This window comes from Talpa europaea (genome assembly GCF_964194135.1).
Source record: "Talpa europaea genome assembly, chromosome: 8".
In the NCBI taxonomy this organism is placed as follows: Eukaryota; Metazoa; Chordata; class Mammalia; order Eulipotyphla; family Talpidae; genus Talpa; species Talpa europaea.
This window is the reverse complement of record NC_140075.1, coordinates 25,166,104-25,179,134: the sequence shown is the minus strand read 5'-3', so window position 1 is coordinate 25,179,134 and position 13,031 is coordinate 25,166,104. Positions and strand designations below refer to the sequence as shown.

The 13,031-nt window shown below is 42.6% G+C and overlaps 1 protein-coding gene across 2 annotated transcripts in view; it reads left to right on the top strand.

Moving 5' to 3' along the window:
* RYR3 (ryanodine receptor 3) overlaps nt 1–13,031 on the top strand; it is a gene marked incomplete at both ends in the record, with an annotated part of 506,236 nt that overhangs the window by 203,165 nt on the left and 290,040 nt on the right. For both annotated transcript variants that reach the window (XM_084241349.1, XM_084241348.1), the window contains one exon: nt 11,827–11,901. In XM_084241349.1, the coding sequence (XP_084097475.1) occupies nt 11,827–11,901 (75 nt within the window). The remainder of the gene's footprint in view (nt 1–11,826; nt 11,902–13,031) is intronic.

The following is a 13,031-nucleotide window of genomic DNA, read 5'->3' as shown; positions in this document are numbered from 1 at the left end:
TACTTGGTGTTTCTGAGCCTCATATCCCCCTTTCCAAATAGCAGGTGCTAATTTTAATATGCCTTCTTCCTTTTGTTCACAGTTTGCTGTGGTTTTTGCTGTTCAAAGGATGTTTGAGTTTTACTGTCAATCCCAGTAGGTTATCGTCCTGATGTCACTGTGATGAATTTACTCCCTGCACAATGGGGAGAAAATAGATCAGACAGTACTTATTCTATCCAGGTCCTGACTTCCATTCACAGATCAGCAGAGGAGACAATTAAAAAATAACTTTGTATTTCTCTTTGATAGAAGAGCCAGTTGGTGGCAGGAACACTTGGACCTAAGCTGGGGCCTTTGAAAGCTGAACTTTTGAAGTCAGCCCTGTGAATAACACTGCCCAAGTGCTGGACAATGCAAATCAAATCCCAGAGATTTGCTAACCCTGCAGATGCAGAAAAGCAGAGTGCTGTAAATAAAAATGCAGCCTAATGTGCACCCTTAAGGACCTGTAAGGCACAAAAGCTAGAGTGACAAATGATCACATGTGACTGGGGCAAGCAGTGACCTAATAGTAAGAGACAAAAGTAAAAGTTCCCTTCCCCCCTAACCTGCTCTGTTGTCATCAACTCCCTCTATTCCCAGACCTTAGAGTCTAGACAGGTAGGAAAGGAGGTCCAGGTTGAAGGTGTGTTAGCTTAGGAAGAGTCTAGCTGACCTTCAACATTGTGAAGTTGTTGTTGGATCTGGAGTGGATGATGGTGGGCACAAACCTTCTATTGTAGGGATTTGTGTCTTTTCCACCTATCACATGTATGGCAGCAGAGCTCAGAGACAGAAAGTCAAAGGTTAGTCCCATAGCTATCACAGATAAAAGCAAATAGCCATGTTTATCCCTTGCTTCATTGGGGTTCTGAAGAAATACTAAAAGGAAGACCATCCAGTGGTCCATAAGTATCGTTCTGAGAATAGCGATGTACTTGTTGACCATAAACATCACATTGAGTTCTTGAATAAAGGGTCCTTAGTGGCATGAGAGGTGGCTCTCAAAATTAGCTGTTGTGCATCAGAATTACCAGGGGCCCAGGCTCTACAACCTGCTAAATGAGAATCTTAGGAAAATGCCCATCCTTTTAAGCTGTAGTTTTTTTCTTGCTTTGTTTTCCTATTTAAAGTTCTTCTAATCATTCTGAGATTGAGGACCATTTCTCTAGAATCAATCCACAAGAGTTTGGAAGAAACTCTCGTATGGCCCAGGGACAGGCAGGAAGTAATAGAGCACCCTTTCTCCTTACCATGCACAGGGCCACATACACAAAGAACTCTGGGAATCCATTTCTTCACCCAGTGCTACTTAATATAATTGAAGGAAAGATCAGGCTGTTTGTTTTGCTGGGAAATATAAATTTCATCCTGGGCTTATTTACTATGTGGATGTAGCGAGAACAGGAGAATTGAGCTCTATCCAGCAAGATCTTAATTGGAAGTGGTACAAGGGAGTTAGAGAAATTAAGGAAATAATGGTTGTGTTAACAAAGGACATTCAGAAGAGAGAAAACAATAGGTTAAGGGATGCAGGAGAGAAAGAGAGGCTCAAACAACATAAAATCAAATTAATCTTCTGTCCCATAACCCACAAGGGTAGAGGTAGGACTCTACCCCTCACTGTAGGACTCAAGGAGGGTTATAATATAAATGTATTCCTACTTCATTATCCTGGTGACTAAGGGTGATTTTACCTAGAGAAACCATTAGAAACAGTGTTTCATGTCATTTGGTTTTCCACTTCAAGCTAATCTGACCTTTCAGATGGTCAATTTTTTGTAGGAATTACTTGTTGTATGTTCCCTTGGGTGAAAGGGAATGCCTGAGCAGAGAGCTTACTCAGTCTTGACCCTATATAGCTGCTGCTGCCCACCGTTTCACCGGGGACCTGTGATTGATAAATGTGGGAGGTTCAAATAAAAAACTGCAGTGATTGGAAAACTGTCTGCTGAATGGGCTCCTTTTATGCAAAGAACCAACTTGGAAATGTCAGATTCTTAGAAATCTATTAGTCAGCTATAGGCCTCTCATTCAGAGAGGAAAATAATTGCCTCAACTTTTTCCAGAGTATACTTGTCATTGATCTCGATGGCATTAATACCCTGACATATATCTTCTTGTCAATTCTTTTAAAAGGCACCATCAGCAGCATGTGTCAGGGCTGCTGTTTTGGCTGTGTGGTTTCCCTGTGGCTTCCATGGCCAAAGAAAAGCACAGATATAGCTACAGTTACTCCGTGCTCAGTGTGGAGACATCCCAAACCACCTCCTTCCCCTCTCCCTGCCAATGGCGAATGCTTGTCCTCCTGTTTCAGAATCAGTGTTTGTAAAATCCCAGAGTCAGTCCTCAGAGTCATTTAATTTGTTCCCCAAACACTCCGGATTAGGAGAGAAGGAAGGGTAAATGGTGATTACACATGTCTGTTTCCAGAGATCAGAAAATCTTAGGTATTTGCAATGCAGGAGATCCCTCAGTTGCTTTTAGTCACTTAAACCCTGAGGTTTAAGTTGCCCCATCAAGGGGCTTTGTGTTCACAGGAGCTCATGAATTCGGGGTCACCAGAGGGGCTTCTCTGTCATCCCTGACTCATCTGAATCATCTCTCTGAGCTTACTCGCCCCATGGCCAAACCTGTGCAGAAGAGAAGCCATGTAGGCACTTCCCAGGAAAAGAAAATTTCTCTGCCATGCACGTTCTTCCTGCAGATACTGATCATGACCCAAAACTTACCGTTGTTCACACCAGGCCCTGCCTTCCATCCTTTTGTCCCGAAATACTTTCTTGTGCCTTTGATAGGAATGACACAAGCAAAAATGAAAATACCAGAACCCTCTCACCCAGAAAAAATAATTCTGGGTGCTTTCAAGAGGGCAGGTTGACTGGATTCGGTGAATCCTAAACCAGAGAGTGGATTTGGCATCGGGTGGTGGGTGGTTGGAGACATGGGGTGTTGGGTTTCACCAGTGTTTTCTCTATTTAAGTATAGAGAAAAAGGATAGCCTATCTTTGTGCACAGCTTTTGGAGCTGTGGTGCAATGGGCAAGAATGGCGAGAGGGCAGCACTGTGTGGGGTAGGCTCCCTGGAGTCACTACCGCCCCACTGACCTTGCCGGCAAGAGCAGGGGAGCAGATGGAGCAGGGCGCTGTGCTGACCAGAGTTAACCTTTTCTCTTTGTGGTCCTGGTGTACCTCACAGCCTCTGAAATACGTCTTTTCAGTAAGGCAACTGGGAGACTGCCGTGATGACTGAACCTGGGGAAATGAGGCCGCCACACACTGCACCTTCTCTTTTCTGAGCTTCATTAAAATTCTATTTCATGATTTCGGTTTCTAACGATATCCCAAGAGGCCGATGAAGGATGCCACAAACGTGGCCTCCTTTCAAATGCATTTATCCTCAGGGCCGGCACTGCCCCAGCTGAGTAGCCCCAGACTCGCTTGAAGGATTTCTTGCAGGGGAAGCCTTTGCAGGGCTTCTTTCAGAAAGGTTTTTTGTGGCCCAAAACTCAGGTAGTGTTGACTAAGAGTTTTAGATCCATATTAAAAAACCATGTCATTACACGTAGAAAATCACAGTGTAGAGGAATGATAGAGTGGGTTTCTGGAATTTAGACAGTGTAGCCCAGGAGTGGGAGGTCACATGCAAAGATTAGCATGATTTGTGATTTGGACTCAGCCAGGAAATATGACAACAGAAATTCAAATAGCACATTCTGGCCATCCCAGTTTCCTTGCTGTGTGTGAAATCCTGAATCGCCAAAACGTAAGACACTAAACCCTCTTCTCTGCCTTTTCTGGATCAGATACTCTACTTGCAGCTATGGAATTGCCAAGTCCAGCTTCTGTGGGCTCCCCACTTTCAGATATGAAAACACTATTTAAGTATAAGGTGTCATTCTTTTAACTTTTTAAAGAGAAAATCTTTGATTTTTTTTAAGAGGAAAAAGTGTCCCCATTACCAGGAGTTCACAGTCCAAGGCCTGTTAAAATGCCTGCATCAGTTGCTTTGGAGCCATTTGAGCTGGCAGAAGGTACTGTCTAGTCCTATCTGTCCACCCCTTCTAGAAAACTGGGGTGCCTAAGAGAGGTCTTGGGAATTTGGGCAGAGGGGAACTTCCTGTGGCAGCAAGAGACCTGAAATCTGATGGGGGAGGGCGGCCTTGGGAACAGGGTAGCACCCAAAGCTCTGGGAGCAAAAATGGGGTCTCTGGAGAAGGGTCTGCAAAGGACAGTCAGGAGAACCAGTGCATTTGGGGCCCAAGCAGGAGAGACTGCTTAAAGCGACAGATTTTTCCTGTGTGCTCTGGAGCTGAGCCTGAGGGAACTCAGAGGGATTAGATGTGTCTTGGATAAAGGCTGGGTTGCCGGGGTTTCTCTCAACACCAGAGTAGGGCTAGACTCTAGAGTCACTGCCTAAAAGCAAACCTGCTAGATGGCATGGCCATCTACCTTTCAGACAGGTAAAATCATTAACTGAGGCTTCTGGCAAATTCTGCACACCAGGGACCATTGAAGCTTTAGTGAATAGACAAAAAACAGTCCTATAGAGCTCCATTTTTCTTCAAGCACATGCAACGTGTTACTGCCTGCGTCACCCTTCACCCCTACGTACATACATTTTTTGTTGAAATGATGGGACTGTACTAGTGTTAAAGAAAAATTGGATAATCCAGTGGCTCTGCAACCAGCCAAATGGTTATTTCATTTTCACAGGTTGAGTTATATTTCTGACATATATATATGAATAGTTGGCGTAGACCCTGCCTTTTTCACAGTGGTGTATGATAAACATTGTTCTGTGTCTCCAATAACTTCTGAAATTGTCTCCTTTTGTGGTTGCAGGATAGAACATCTTGAAGAAGTCCCATGATTTACTAGACAATTTTTCTTTCGTATATTTAGATTCTCTCCAGGTTTTTTGTTTCCCTTCACTATAATGCCCTTCTTACTATAGTACGCATCCTTCTTCTGCTCCTTTAGAATGATTCCCAGAGGTAGAATTACTGCAGCAGAGGTTATGTACTTCTTTATGGCTCTTTTCATATATTACCATATTGCTGTGCAGAAGACTTGTGCCCCCTAATACTCGATTACACCCACTAGATTGCAACTCTGCCAGCTTTAAGTTTTTTGCCATTTCTGCAAATTTAGTTGGTGTAAAATGATGTATCGGGGCGGCTTTGTCATTTTTTTCATTACTAGAAGAGATAAAATTTCTTCCATATGTTTTACTTTATTCCTGATATGAATCACTTATTCATATCCTTTGCCTATTTATTTGAGGCTTGTTTTTCTTGCCTACATTTCAGTAAGACATTAACCCTTTTGTTCTGGTGATACAAAGAGTTTCTGTGGTCTATTAAATGTTGATGTTTCCATTGTTCTGAGATTTTAGTAATCTTGGCAAATCAAGTCTGTCTTGTGTTTCTTTTGACTACATCTGTCACTTCAAACCCTGAATAAGTATTAGATCTGTAAAGGAATGTGTTCTATATTTATTGCATGGTAGTTGTTTTAGAATTTAATTTTAAAATGAAATATTGAAACCTATTATCCATCCAGAATCTTTCATATTTCCTGTGATCTTACTGGATGCTTTTCTGACTTATTGGCCACATATCACAGGGACACATGTTTAATAATCTTACCCTCCTCTCATTGTACTAAAGCCCTGCTTTATTATATGCTATGTTTCAGATTTGTTTATGGGTTTATGGACTGCCTATCCTGCCCTACATTCTTCTTTTCAAACCCATTCCAGAATGAAAGAGTTTTAGCTTCATAACATTTACTAAAACTTGATTCTTTTTTAGAATAAAAATTCCATGCTGTTCATATTTCCAGATTAACTTTATAGCAACTTTGTTGAACTCCAAAAATACCCTATTGGAATTTTCATTAAAGGTGCATTAAATCTGTAAGGTAATTTGAGGGGAATAAGCATTGACAAACATTAGTATTCTCATTCTGTAGCAAGGTACACCTTTCCATTTCACTAAATCAAATTTTATTTTAAAGTTTTGTGGTTTCATTTTGAAGGGTGAGCTCATCTAAATTCCTAAAAATTTAATATTTCATAGCAATCCTGAATAGAATCTCTCATTATGCTTTCTAACTGAAAATAGAAGTTAGTTGCTTCAGTTATACTGTTAGGTGCTCTTTTTTGGTTTGGTTTTGTTTTTAAATATGGCATCATTAGCATTTGTCATTAGCATCAAAAGAAATGCAAAGCTGCAGGGCGATGAGAAGGGCTCCCAGCTTGATCAGGAAATGTTGCTCTGTGGCCTTTTAGGCTTCTTTCTTTGACAGCCTGCAAGAGTGGAATAGAAATGGAGAAGGGGAGGAAGGAAATGAAAGCCCACATATCCAGACCCAGAAAAAAATTTATTTCATGCCACACATGCCCTCCCAGGAAGGTGGCCCCTGAAGTTTTTAATGGGTTATGTTAGATTCAGCCAAGAACCTTGAAGAGTCTGGGGGCACCAATATGAAACTTGGGATTTCTACATTCTAAAAGAGGGTGATTTAGAGACTTAACAGTCTTGAGACATTTATGTTTGTCTAGAGAGAAGAGAGGTCCCTCCCCCACTCTTGTTGTTTAATCAGGTTTATCTCACCTGGAGGATGTCATCTGGGGCCCACCAAGAGAAATGTCAGTGACAGACTTAATTTTGAAATTGCACACCAGATAATTGAATTAATAATCTAGTAGAACATATTTCCTCTGGACGTGTCATCGGGGCACTACTGCCAGCTTTGCTCTGCCCAACCCTGTGAGGTAGTACTGTTACAGGGCAGGGAGAAGGGCAGCCAAAACCCCGCAAACCTGCCTATTTTTAATGGGTTCTGCCATCCGCCACATCAACACAAAGCATATGAGACTTTAATGGGAAGGAACTTTAATACAACTAGGAAACAATACAGGAAAGGCAAAGAATCTAGTTTCTAAATCAAGCACCCAAAGTTACCTGTCCCCTCATGTGTAAAACTACATCCAAATGGGATTGGCCCCGAGCAAGGCCTCAAAATCTAAAGCACCTTCCAGTGGGGACCCACAGAAAAGGGTCAGAAACAACCAGACAAGCCTGGAAGGAAAAGAACAAAATCAAAATCAAGATAAAAGCTGCCATTGTCACCTCCCCACGGGTCTCTCACCCACATCTGTGTCACCCAGTCCATGACCGAAAGGCAAGCGCAGTTTCTTCACGTGTCTCTAGGCTCCATGTGCCTCCACCAGGTCTCCTTCTGGATCCATCCTGCTCCATTCTTCCTCAGTCTCCTCTGCAGCTTCTTCTCTCCCTGCTCAGCTCCGCCCTCCATTTGGGTGGGGCAGGGAACTTGGAACCTCCCCCTTTCCTGGGGACCACCCTGTTACAGTACCAAAGTTTTTCCTCCTGCCAGTGGCCATAACCAAGGTGTCTGGTAGTGGGGATAGGACTGCTGTCCCAGTAAAGTCTCAGTCTTGAGATCTGAGTTTCCCTAATGAACACATTCATGGGTCTTATATGTAGCATATCATATCTTGCTTGGAATATGATTGCAGAATTAGCATCAAATAACGAAGAGTTGGTAGAATTTGGAAATGGAGCCAAGTTTAAAATTGAGCTCAGTGTTTAGATGCCAATCATACAAAAGTTTCTTAAGTTCTAGATGTCCTCTTTTCACATCTGTAAACTGAGCTGTTTCATATAATTGTTCATTCATTTAGGAAACAGGAATATGCAATGTGAAGATGAATGCCTCCCATTTGCCAGGCCCTGATAAAGATTATATTATTATGGCAGAGAACACAACCAAGACTCATGGAGTTAGTCCTAGAAAGAGGGAGGGTAGATACATAACAAAACTAGAGATCGATCTCTTTGAGAATGGCTTTTAAATTTTGAAAGAGTCATTTAAAATAAAATACTGCATGGCAGATGTCATGTGTGTTCTGCAAAGCCCAAAATATATTTACTATCTGGTCTTTTACAGAGAAAATTGGCCAACTCTTAATGCAGGGACTTGAAGGCCACAGTGACCATTGTGTTTCTGAGTGTGTAAAGAAACCATTTCCAGAGGTGTGTGAGCCAGATAGTAAGGCAATGTGATTTCAAAGGCTGCTCCATCTGCCGTGTTAACTCCCACTATAAAGGGGGGGGGGGGGCTGGCACAGCAGGAAGCATAGTGTGTGGCCATTATGCCAGGCCATGTGCGTGAGGACAGTAGGTTGGCGCTGACTGGTGGCATCAGGGCCTGAGCATTTAGATACAGATGCATTGAGGAGATGACAGCGAAGGGGCTTTGGATTGAATGTGGAGTGTGAAAGGGAAAAGGAGTCTAGGATGACTCCAAGATGTTGGGTCTGCACATTCTCCTAATGTCGTGGAAACTGAGAATGATCTTTTCTGCATGTAGGGGGTGATGCTGCCAGTTCTTCTGCCATTGTGTGGTCATTGTGTACCCTCCTAAGGAGCAGTTTTGCTTTCATACTGTTTTCAGAAGCCTGTCCCAGTGTCCTATTAGCTGTGAAACAGTCACAGCCCTCCATAACCCACCCTTATGTACCTGTGTCCTCACTTGTTTCTGGATGCCGCCTTTCGCCAACCCCTGCGCTAACTGGGAAACTGTCTGCCAGGGCCTATGCGCACTTTTACACGCTCACTCCAGGCCTCTGCAGGTGTGGGTTCCTCTGTCCTACCATCGTTACATGTCAGCGTTCCCCCAGAATATTATGGTCTACCATTTCAGTACACTTCTTCCCTGACACCTCCTCTGTACCCTCCGTGAGTACCCTTATAGCCTTTGTCTTCACCTCTTTTAACAGGTTTCTTATTTCTATTTATGACATGCATTTTCATTCACAAGTTTTATCTCTGCTGCCAGACTGCAGAGAGGGAGACAACAGGGCATGCTGCCCAGTGCCTTTGTTAGATCCCACCTTACACTGGAATGTGTATGACTTAGAGCAAGTTACTTAACCCATAAGCCTCAGTTTATATTGCTGAAAAATGAAGAGAATCCCCATAGTTACTTCACCGTGCTAATTAAGAGACAAAATCAGGTGATTCCCATACAACCTGTGGCACACTTCTATGCCTGCCATATGATCAGAAGTGAGCAAATCCCAGCTATGTCAACTCACCTCCAACAAGGAGCTGAGGAAGTATCTATCCTGATTTTACTATTGCTTTGTGCAATAGGTTTTCTATACCATAAACAAAAGTAGAGCAAACTGAGCTCTAGTTCTGGAGTTAACCTGGAGTTCAATTTCCACCACCACCACTTCTAGCTTTATGGTACCCGGCAAGAAACCTCCCCTCTTGGAATCTCCAATGCCTGATGCTTTGAAGTAGGAGACATGATTCCTCCCTTGAAAAGTAATGAGAAGAAGCTGACAGCATGTCAAACACCCAATGTGATGTGTGTGCCAGTGGTGGTTCTCACCAGCATGAGGATAACCAGAGCTTCTAAAGACAGAGCTCACCTTTCTAACAGGTTCTCAAATCATGGGCCAACCATATCAGTGTCATGTGCCCTGGAACTTGTTAGAAATGCAGCTTCTCAGGCCCCACCACCGGCCTAGGGAAGTAGACTCTGTGGAGCAGGATCCAGCAGCCTTATTTTAACAGGCTGATTGGTACCAGCATCCAGGAACCATTGCATTTGGGGAAGGAGGAGCTGGGATGTGAAGGGTCCCGGGTACTGATGGAGACTTCACATTCAATCCCTGTGGGGTACTTCAGCCTCTTTGTTTTTCTGTGGGCACTGTATTAAAGGACATGAGGGCCAGAAGATGTTTGTAGAAGTGTCAGAGAAGGGGATGCACACAGCTCTTTAGTGCCATTTTTTGAAGCCAACAACCCCTGCTTCTTAGGATCACACAGAGTTTATAGGCCCAAAGAAGAATTGGAGGCAAAGGTGACACCTGATTAATAGTAGGAAGTGTCATTTAGCCAGGGGTTCAGTTGGAGACATTGGACAAGTTTGGGAGTATTTACCCACAACCTAAGCCACCATTAAGCTCTCAATTGTGATAATACAAGTCCATAGGGAAAGTTTGTTAGACTGATGAGATGTGAAAACTGTTTAATATGACTAAGCTGTTGACATATTTAAAGAGAGCAGCTAAAATTTAAGTGATTTCAAGAAATTTGAAAATAATGTAAATACCTTTCAATTCCTCCACAGCACTCAAGTATCTTCACAGCTGTGGAAAAAGTACAATCATGTTTACATGTAGATAGTGGCTTTTTAAGAACCATGATACCACATTTCTCCTTTTTCTTCTCTCGAAGCTCGCTGTATGACATAAAAAACCATGTTGGACAAAGTGATTCTGTTAATCCAAATAGAGCTGAAATAAAGTTCCTCTAGGCCTTATTATCCATCCCTCTGCCTTCTCTCCACACCACCAGTGTGCCCCTTCACAGCTTATTGCTCTGATGGTGGGTAGACACAGGGGAGGACCAGCACCTTAAACCAGCCCCTTGGGCTGCTGGCCTGTAGCTCTGAATAAAATGTGGTGCCCAGGAGGTGCCCCTGACATATAGGAAAAAATTAGAATTTTTTATGATTAATTTTAATCTCAGACTTTGGATGCTTTGTGTGGATATTTGAGGATGGGGTCTTTGCTCAAGTATTGCTGCCTAAAAAGGTGTGTGAATGATAAAAGGAGAAATTCTCTCCAAGGGCAGTTAACAATATGGGTAAAGGATTTAGGTAAGAGATCGAAAATGTTGATGTCAAAAAATCAAAGGACATGAGGGCCAGAAAATGTTTGCAGAGGTGTCAGAGAAGGGGATGAACACAGCTCTTAAGTGCCATTTTTTGAAGTCAAAAATTTAACTAGAAAATTTAAAAATTTAAAAATTCTAGAATTTTCTGTAGTCCACTTTTCCATATTTTGTACTCACATACCTAAAATAAATACTGATTTTATCTCGTATTGTGTTGGTCAGAAAGTCAAAAAAAAAAAAAAAAACCAAATCTAGAGTTTTCCATAGATTGTTTTCCATGTTCCATGCTCACATATAAAGAGAATAAATCATGGCTTGGTCTCATATCATGCCCTATTCGGTTCAGAGATTAATGTGTGAGTAGGATGAAGGGAAGAAGTAAGAAGCAGACATCACTGGTCTTTGTTGGGTTATCTCTTTCTTTTGTGCTTCTCTCCCTCCCTCGCTGTTTGGGCTGCTACCAAGCAACTAGCCAAACTGAAGATGCCTGGTGAGGCAGAGAAGGCACCAGGATGGTGCCTCCACTGAAGGATCTTTTCCTGAATAACTGGTTGCCCTTTTAACGTCCTGGATTTCAGAGTCATCTCTCATTGGTGAGGTCTGGAGAGGCAGGACCCATTAGAGTGAGTGGGCAGAAGGCACAGGTGGCTTGAAGGGAAAGACCACCAGGCACAGAACGTGACCATGTGCCTGCCTGCTCTGTGGCCTTTCTATCACTAAGCTGTAGTTATATCACGTTTGTTTCTCTCTCTCACTCTGACCGCTTCTGAGAAGTTTCAAAGGAAGGTAAGCAGTACCTATCTCATTTCCATGCTTCTCTGGTAGAAGAGCTCTGGGATTCTGCTGACCCCATACAGGGACCATTTCTGAGAAGAAGTTTGGTCCTACACACCCCCTCCAAGGATGCTGCATGGCTCTCACCGTTCTCCCCTGGTCATCGGCTGGCCACTTGCTTCTAGAATGAATTCCTTGGGAGCTTCGCAATGGGTCTTTTCTTCGTAGTCTGTCTTCCAGAATTCCTGGCTGCTTGCTCGCAGAGAGGCCACAACTGGCCCATGCTGACATTTTCCTTTTGTCCTCCCCAGGCAGCACAAGGGGGTGGCCACAGGACCCTGCTGTATGGCCACGCGATTCTCCTGCGGCATTCTTTCAGCGGGATGGTAAGCACATCTGGTGTCACTTTCACCATTCGGGGAGGGAGAAGCTGAACAGGGGAGGGAGTTAAGGAAAGCAGCCAGTGTTTAGATCAGGTTAACAGTGAGAGTAATTTGAAAAGTAAATAATTGTAGCATTATTGTCTTAGCATGTCCTCATTTCATTTACCTCAATTTGCAATTACGTATTTTTGTTATTGCCTGACACTCTTCTCTACATTGTATGAGGAAAAGGAAACATCATGTCTTTTTATTTTTTTTAACTAAATTTAGCTCCACCAGGGCAGTGACTTGACATATTGGATGTTCAATAAATATTTGCTGAGTTAATGACAAGGTGAACTATGGGAATACTTGATTTCATCAGTATACAAAGATAAGCAGCATAAGAAATCAATCAAATGGAATTTTTGTGAAATTTGTCCTCCTTTACTTGCTAAAGAAAATAGGATGATATGCATTGCCCTCAGTCCAGAGTTTCAAGGTATTCTGTTAATCCAGAGGCAGGTGGAAGATAAGGATTAAAACAGAGAAAGCTGACGAAGCAATGACTAATCAGGGATCTAGAACCAGATTTCACCAAAATGGTGATAATTCAAACTTGAAAAAAAAAGTCCCAGTTTAAATACATATAGTTTATAAAATACGGACTGCACATCTTTTACGGAGAGTATTAAGGAGAATATCATGATCTCAAACAAATATAATACGTGACAACTCTAATATCTTTCCCTCACAGTTCCTATGTGTGTCATCTGTACGTATTACCTGGGAAGATCTGTCTTCTTTCCCTAGCCCTAGTGGAAACTGTTACATTAATTCAAGACTATTTTCACACATTTATACCTGCAGCTTGTTGCAAAGTTCATCTCAAAGCTTGAACTATCAAACTGGCCCTGGGAGCAGCAGCTATCTCTTAAATTATTTATTGCAGCTTTTTTTTTTTCCCTGAGCACTGGTAAGAAATTGACCTTTTCAGCCTGAACCATGCATCTATTGTTGTCCTTCGTGGCAAAACACAAAACAAAAAGGACCAAATGGAAGGTTATCCAAGCAGGAGATGGAGACATTCAGAGAGTGGGGCAAATTTGTACCCCTGGCAGTCTCTAAAACTGATAGTTGATCATTTGTCTATC